General features: G+C 49.2%; 2 protein-coding genes across 2 annotated transcripts; one reads left to right on the top strand and one right to left on the bottom strand.

The window, feature by feature from the left end:
- Positions 1-1,085: 1,085 nt before the first annotated feature.
- On the bottom strand, positions 1,086-1,440 carry DEU56DRAFT_917857 (uncharacterized protein; the record flags this gene model as incomplete). The annotated part of the gene is made up of 2 exons (XM_041358043.1): positions 1,086-1,299; positions 1,355-1,440. The coding sequence occupies 2 exons, from the start codon at positions 1,438-1,440 to the stop codon at positions 1,086-1,088; spliced, it is 300 nt and encodes a 99-aa protein (XP_041203249.1).
- Positions 1,441-1,905: 465 nt separating this feature from the next.
- DEU56DRAFT_917856 (uncharacterized protein) lies at positions 1,906-3,049 on the top strand (the record flags this gene model as incomplete). The annotated part of the gene is made up of 4 exons (XM_041358042.1): positions 1,906-1,954; positions 2,022-2,053; positions 2,100-2,232; positions 2,280-3,049. 4 exons carry the CDS (start codon positions 1,906-1,908, stop codon positions 3,047-3,049), a joined length of 984 nt encoding a protein of 327 aa, XP_041203248.1.
- Between the last annotated feature and the right edge of the window lie 5,302 nt (positions 3,050-8,351).

The raw sequence follows: 8,351 nt of genomic DNA, 5'->3' as shown, positions 1-8,351 counted from the left end.
GAGGCTTCCCCTGCCACGTATTCGAGCCGAGAGACATAGGTTTTCTCGCTCGTCCGACAGCGTTCCTCAACGACGTATGTATCAACGGTTGTGCCGTTCTGCAGAAGGACATGCCCAATTCTGCTGTGGCTGTCTTCTCTACGTACGATCTTCCTCGAATCCGCTATAATGCAGCTGATGATAGGCTCTGGCGCAATACATCGTGGACGCGCTATTGGGAGAAAGATGTGTGGGTTCTCCCGATTCATCGGCCATCTGATGTTGGCCATTGGGTCGTTTGCATCATTTACTTGTCAAGAAAAGAGCTTCATCTCTTTGATAGTCTAGCTGAACGGAGACCTTGGAAACAGGATGTCAAAGTTGGTTCACTTTAACTTGCGTGCAGTGTTCATTTTAATAAATTTACAGGATGTCATGAAATTTGTTTGTCGACTTCTAATGGTGGCACGTCAACGAGATAAAAATGTTCACATTGATATGGATGGATGGGTAGCTCGCCCATTGACTGTAAGTCAACGACATGTCTCACATCTAAGCCCTCCGTTGACGATTCACGCAGCTCAAACCTCTTCAAACTAATGGTTATGATTGCGGCGTATGGGTATTAGCAACAATCATTGCTGTCCTACGTGGACGACAACTTACACAACTCCGAGAGGATGAAATGAGGGATCTTCGATATTATCTACAATGTCGTGTACTTTCCATCCCAGTATTCTAGTGCGCATGTCTAGACATATGGATTCTTCCCAGCAATTAGCGAGTCCTTCTCCGTTTGATAAACCACGATCCTTCGTGCTACCCACTGGCAGTGGCATTCAGCCATGATCTTGTGTCTTGTGCATGCCTGCAAGTGTGAGACACAAGTATGAAGCTCATCCCAGCCTGTAAGTAAACTCTTTTGCGCCTCTTGAATCTCCTCGAGAACTCTGTCACTCTCTCCCCTGTTATACATGGGCCGTGCGTTGTGCACAAGAATCCCTTTCGATCCGCAAATGACGTCCATGCATCACATCGACGATGTTATTTGTAAAACGCTCTTCCTCTGGCGAGTCGGGAGGATTGGGGAAATCGTAAGGAGGTGGTTAGTCCCATTGCAAAAGGTCAGATTCGTCGATCAAGTTTGAACCGGCAAGGGATTGGCGAAAGAGATAAGAATCGGGAAGGGGGAGAGCCGCGAATTGCAACAAGGAAGACGTGAGAGGTGCTTCAGACATGATCTTGGATGTACGAGGTCCACGTCGACCATGACGCTTGGCGTAGTAACGAGCATTCTGAGCTTGCCTCACTATTTTACCTCTGTGATAATGAAAACATGTGAATTAAAGTTGGACAAGAGACATATAATGCTTACCTTTGTGACTGAGAATATGATTCTCTATGTTGTTGTGAGGCAGCTGCTTTCTCATCTAATGTGAGGTATTTTGCTCGCCGGCCCATGATGAATTATGACAGGGGAAAGCAGATGAATTGTAAAATGGTACCTAACAAGATCACAAGTTGTCGTGAAGTTCGTACTGCTATATTGCCCTGTCAGTTGGAGAAATACAATACAGCCATTAACTGTAGCGTCCCTGTTCAAAATTTGGTGTTAGCACAATGGGGCGTACTGCTGGAGCCCATGAGGCTGGTTTAGACACCTTGAATGCTAGTGAATGTCCATATGTTTGTCTGTTTAATTCAGTACGAGTTATATGCTCGAGCGCATTGGCTCACAGATGTGATTTTCACCTCGCAGGAGGCCCGCAGTAGCCTCGACAACCCTCTTGAGCGCTTGGTGCCAACACTATGTTATGAATTAAAGTTCTGCGCTCATTTACCAGGTTTGGTAAGTCATAGCTTCTTGGCGCTATCCTCATTCAATGCTTTTTTGAAAATTACCCTGTGACATCCCAAAGATTTTCTATGGCTTCTCTTGCGTGTTATCGATTAACTGCATCTACTCTCGTACCTTGTTTGTACTTTGCAAAATGACTATGACCATATCCAAGCCCTCGCACCTTGTTGATGCCGCCACGCAGACAGACTCGCACTCTTTGTAACTACTCACCTCGTAAGTCCCCAGTCAGTTTCATATCCGTTCTGCTGATCGCTTCTAGCTCGTGGATGCGGCGGTGTCGACAGAGGGCCCAGGAGTTAGTGAGGTTACTGCCAGTCTACAAGTTCACGACTGTGGATGGAAGGCCCTTGATGGTATTCCTTGCATTATGGGTGGCATAACGGCGCTTGCTGGTAAGTTTCGTCAGTTCTCTTTTACACTAATCTTGACTTTCTTTCAGCTTCTGTTGGCGGCACGCTGCATGGCCGTTCCCCAAAAGACTTCCCCTGGAAAACCTTGCCCAATGAACTAGCTCGGCTCGGATGTTGCCTCGTGAACTACCCTGAAGAGACTTTGATGCCCGGCGAGATTCGACCCACGCTCAGGCGGACCAAAGGCATACATGATTTGACCATCCGTCATCGTGCTAACCTTGTCAACGCTCTCAAGACAGGCACCCTCACTATCCGAGCCATCACGAGCGATGCTGCCCGCTCACGCCTCTTGACTTCCAGGGACCCAATTATCATTGGAGAGGCACCATCACATCGCTCAAGCCACCCTCGTGGGCGACGTGCATTCGCAGATGGCAACATTGACCGAAAAGGGCCTCGTCGTCTCCCCTCACCTCCTGCTACACCAACTACTCGCCCTGCTACACCATCTACTCGTCCTGCAACACCTCCTGCAACACCTCCTGCACCACTTCCTGCACCTCCTCATCCTACAACTTCTGCTATTCGTCGACATGTCCAAGTTTTTGTAGAAATATCACGTCCGCCACCCCGGCCAGCTGTCGTAGCAATGTCACGCCCGCCACCCCGGCCAGCTTCTAGAGCTGTGCACAAATCATTTCTGCCACCACACCCTACTCACACCGAGGATCTCATCCCACCGATAACTTCTGTCACGCGGTCTTCGTCCACTTCTGAATATGATGATCAAAGTATGACTATAGACGACGAGTTGTCTGAAAGCGATTATCGGCCTTCTAAACGTCTCAGAGGTTGACTGGATGTAGATAACATGTTAGTACCACAATTCTTTTTAAAATTCTACATTAATTTCTGATGTGCGGTATCAGGTCTCATTTGATTCCAACTCGGTAGTCGTACCTCATCGTTACGAGGAGTCTCGCCTGAAAGCGATCATTGGCCTGCTACGCGCTGACTAGTATAATAACAACCAATGGAATGTAGATACCATGTTAGTACCACAATTCATTTCGAAATTCTACATTAAATTCTGATATGCGGGATCAGATCTCAATTGATTCCAACTCGGTAGTAGTAAGTCGGCGTTACATTGTTATCTTTAGTCACAACAATTATTTTGCAGTGTAGCCTCTCGAGCATCCCCATAACCTCCTCTGTCAACTTCCCCACTCTCTATACCCTCTTCAGCGATGACCAATGTCTTGGGTCACAGTTACCGTTTCTGATTACCCTGGTGACCACTTCGATTTGCCAAGACTCGAGAGTCATTGGTCGCAAAGTAAGTCACCTGTGATTTCTAATGCTCATTTCAGCCTCTCTGACATGATGAGACCACCAGTCCAAGCCCCTGGCCGCAAAGTAAGTCAACTTCCTCATGCTCAACTTTATCTGTATTCGCTGCTGTCTAAATTCGGGTCATCCTCAATATTCTTTCAGCCTTTCCAACATAATGGTACTGACAGTGGGTCTAGACCGTATCTTCGGCTGCAAAGTAAGTCACTTGTGCTTAACGTTATTCATATTAGCATCAATGTGAACCTCCCTCTAGCCTCCCGAGCCTCCTCAAACCCTCGCTCACACCCTCCTCAAACCCTCGCTCAAACCCTCGCTCACACCCTCATGAGCTTGTGTATCTCGGCCATTAACCCAACAAATTTAATCTTGTACGTTTGTTTAGCTTCTGTTCTACCGCTCCATTCTAAATTTTTTAGTCCGAATGACACCATGGATCACCGTCGCACAGAGGGACCCATTTTAGCTCAAACCAGCCTCATAAGTATCAGAGCACTGGTATTTTTTTCGTGCCCCTTCCGAATTACCATCAGATTTGCTCTCCAGTATTTCACATACAGGTAAGTAGGCGTGCACTCACGTACTTCTTCTATGGACAACTACTGACTACATACTGCAGAAATGACCCAAAACATCCCTGATATCCCATCGTCTCCTCACCCAAGCTTTGCGGCCTTATCCACGGATACCTTCGATTATATGCAAGAACAGTTTGGTGGTGGTCGTCGATGCGCAACACCACCTGTTGAGCTGACTCCCTCACGACTGAGGAGTAAGCTTAGGGCCACAGAGCGGGATGTTGGCCTCGTCAAAGGGGCATCTATCCGCCGCCAGGCCTTTCAGAACCCCACTATGGGAGATCAAGATCCCGTATCTGCGCAGTCTGGTGCACCAAACTTCGCCCATGTGGTGCCAGACAGTACTTCAACAAACAAAACGTCATCGCTAACGGTCCGCGCGGCTAGTAGTCGACACGCCTCACCATTTCCCGCTCCACATGCTCCTGCACAGCTCCAGGACATTTTTTATGGTTCTATGGGCGAACAACCATGGATGGATCCTAACTCCACTGACGCCTTTAGCATGATGGATGCTCAGTCATTTTTACCTGGAGGATCCCAACATCACCTCCTCACGCAGGAGTTGAACCGGTTAGCACCGCCACCAGGTTTTAGTTTTCCTGCGAGTTCATCGGGTCAAACAATGGCCTCTCGCACATGTTCCTTAGAGCCCCACGCTACATTCCATCCTCCCATCATCATCGCCTCGAGAGCACGCGCCTCCCCTGCCAGCAACAAACGTCATTCCACCAACGCCGTTCCAGACTAACACTGCCCCCTCAACAAATGCCATTGGTGCAGCCACTGCCTTTTGCGAACACTTTCCCGAAGAGCACGAGCCGGTGACCCATCAAGAGGGACATACGGTTACTGGACGCAGGTCTGCAGAGTTGAATGCGGCGCTCGATGTTGGGTTTGCTGCAGTCGAGCAATGCTTTCTCAATCTATCTATGTCTACCACATTCCCTGTTTCCCAATTGATCAACTTGTTCTTGAAGAGTCGCGGACGCACCAGTGAATGGTACTAACTATTGGAACTTGTATGCCAACTACTTCAAAGAGCATATCCAGACAGAACTTGCACGCATTGGCAGGGAGGCCCCAGCTGGAGGCGGCACACCTAGTGAGTACCATATTACATCTTGTTCCATAGGAGATTTATATTCCTTACAGGTGCAACTGTGCGCACTCAATGTTACGACAAATTCAAAGAGGCCTATCCCGATTCTTACCAAGACCTCCTGTCAATGCATGAGGAGGCAGCGCTCCTTGGATCATCTACTCAAACAATAGCTCAGCGCGGACAGGGATTCCAGAAACATTATCGAAGGGTAATACAGATTGTACGTTATCTCGCCCGAAGTTTTGTCATCACCTCATTTTGTTATTGTAGCTCGAGTCTGCTTCCGCTAAATCTGGCTTTGAAGCGGCCATCGTCCTCTGTGGCAAAGTGGTCAACGAAGACGGGTCACTTGGCCATTCATATTGCACGCCAGGTGCTGCAGGGGTGAGATTTTTCGTCGTCTAAATCCTCACATACTTAGCAAGATACAGTTCTGGCAGACACGATGCCGTGCTAGCGATGATGCCATCATCGGTCATATCAAGGCACATGTGTAGTAAGTAAAAATATAAATATAACTATGTTTGTGATACAACTGACACTGTATCTTCAACAGTAACATTTCATCCTTGGCTGCGGTGGATGAAGTGTTCCATGACGATGCCCACAGCGACCCATTGACCCCCCACTCGACTCCAAATGATGGTCGTGATCAGTCTCAGGCTCCTGAGGGGCGGGATGATGGTCTGAAGTGGGTGAAGCTTGAACTTATCAAACAAGTTGGTATGTCGGAACGTTGCTGGTCTTTTGATCCATTTGACTAAATGTACACCAGCCCAGCTTGGGGGGAAGTGTGCTTGGGATAAAAACTTCCCTTGGAAGGGCATGTCCAGTGCGCTTGCTGATGCCAATCTCTGCATCAGAGGGTATCCGGCCCACAAGTGCCTCTTGCCTGGTGAAGCTCACAACGAGAACTCGAAGAACAAGGGCATCGGGGCGTTGACACAGAAGGAAATCGCGGTGCTCGTGGAGGCATTGAAGTCAGGAACGATGCAAGTTGTCAAAGTCGACAAGGCGCATCGAGGTAAGTGTCAATTATGTTGCTGTAAGAACATTATGATTCTAATGTTATGTTGAGCATCCGTTATGGCCTCTGAGAGGCCAGTCATCACAGGCATAGCACCTCCGTCCGACTGTCCACATGCCGGTGCTCGACGACTGTTTATTAATGGCGACACCGACTACCACGGCCCAGCTCGTCTCAAGCCTAGCAATGCAGCTACCAAAGTGAAGAAGGCCGATAAAGTGACGAAGGCCTCTCCACCACCCGATGATTCCGACTCCAACGCTGACTCAGATGACTATCATCCAGCGGTACCTGCTGTTCGCAAGTTCCGAAAACCTACCATGCGGGTAGAGGTCGTTGCACCACCACCATCACGTCCATTTAAGGTTGTTGCACTGCCCTCACGCCCAGCCAAATCTGCTCCAAAACCAGAACCGACTGCGGCACTGAGTGAAGTGATCGAACTTTCTTCAGCCATGGAGAATGCTGCCGCAGAGCCTGACACTGACTATGAAGAAGCACGCGGGAAGAAGAGGAAATTGAAGTCTACGAACACATCGCGTGCGTCAAAGAAGCTAGCCCCATCCAACGAGAAGACTGACACTTCGAAAGTGGGGAAGAAGGCTGCACGACCAAAGCAACCCAAAGCGCCTGCCGTACCAACTTCGACAACCTCTCCAATGAAGGGCGGTCCTCTGTCCCCATTGACAGTGGGGTCATCAAGTGTGGCGGCATCACCAGAGCTGGAATCTAAGGGTACGATGAAACGTGCTCTTCGCATGGTGTACAGCCCCTCGGATGCATCTGGAGTTGATGAGGGCGAGAAGATGGATGCGGCTGTGAAGAGTGTCGTCTCCCCTGCTTTAGATAACGTCCCTGTGGAAACGTTACAGGAAGACTTGCCTTCGGAGGTAATGCAGGATGGCAGGCCAGTAAGAGATCAGCCGGAACCACCTCAAATCACCAATCCCATTGCTGTTCGCGACTCTCGCGACTCTCGTGACCCTCCAGATACCCCACACCAAGCTCATGACGAGCTTCCTGTCCCTCATGACCCTCACGAGGGTAACCAGCGAGACTCCAGCGAGGGCATCCAGGGAGACTCCAACGAGGGTATACACCACCCACAGGAACCTCACCATGAGGTTGTCCACAACCGTCGCAACGACCCTCATGAGGATGACCCTCTTCGCAATCTGCAAGAGCCTCGTCATGATGTCCTCCGTGATCCTCGAGACACTCTCCATCATGCCCTTCGCGACACTTTGCATGACCCTCGTCAGCCTCTTCGTAGTTATTCTCGCGAGCCATGGTATATGCACGACGCTGTGCGTCGTCGTGAGGTCCATGAAGAAACCCCAATCATCGAGCATGATGCTCTCCACCCTCGCGATGCCTTCTATCACCGTGACTTTCACAACCCCCGCTATACTAGTTTGCAACCTCACAACCATTACGGACCCAGCGAGCCTCGTGCCAACAGTGACTTCACCATGCGGGATAGCCCTCCGGCCTTGGAGGTACACCGTGATGACCATTATGCTCGTGGTGAGCGCGGACATGCATACCCAAGTCGATACAGTCCCGTACTTGGTCCTGACTATGCTCGTGAAAGTGGATACTCTCGCCGCAATGATCTTGATGAGCGGCGGGCATTTGGTGGAGGAGCTTACCGTGACAGTGGGTACCCCCAAGGCAGGACTTGATACCAGGATTCCAGATGGACGGATCGCGTCCGTAATGCTCCATCTTCGGACTATGCCCATCATGACACTGGACGGCGATCATTCAGTCGAGATCCAGTCAACTCTCCGCACCCTGGGCCTTCATCTTAATTTGACGTTTGATATGCGCTCATACCCTACTTATGTTACTATGGACCTTGTTGTTTACCTTGTTTTGACAATGTCAGTATAGCAGCTCCAATGCCTGCTCTCGTTTACTTCAGAACATGTTTGAAAATGCTATGAACCTTTAGAATGATGATATGTTTCATCAGAATAACATAAGTGCAAACTACAAACATAACTCCGGCGGAAAAAAAACATGAGGTGTGACGAGAAAACATACAATAATATAACATAGGTGAGTAAAAACATTGGAGATATGACATAAG

Source organism: Suillus clintonianus (genome assembly GCF_016758775.1).
Source record: "Suillus clintonianus strain FC179 chromosome Unknown DEU56scaffold_117, whole genome shotgun sequence".
In the NCBI taxonomy this organism is placed as follows: domain Eukaryota; kingdom Fungi; phylum Basidiomycota; class Agaricomycetes; order Boletales; family Suillaceae; genus Suillus; species Suillus clintonianus.
The sequence above is the reverse complement of the archived record's forward strand: the minus strand, read 5'-3'. Positions and strand labels throughout refer to the sequence as shown.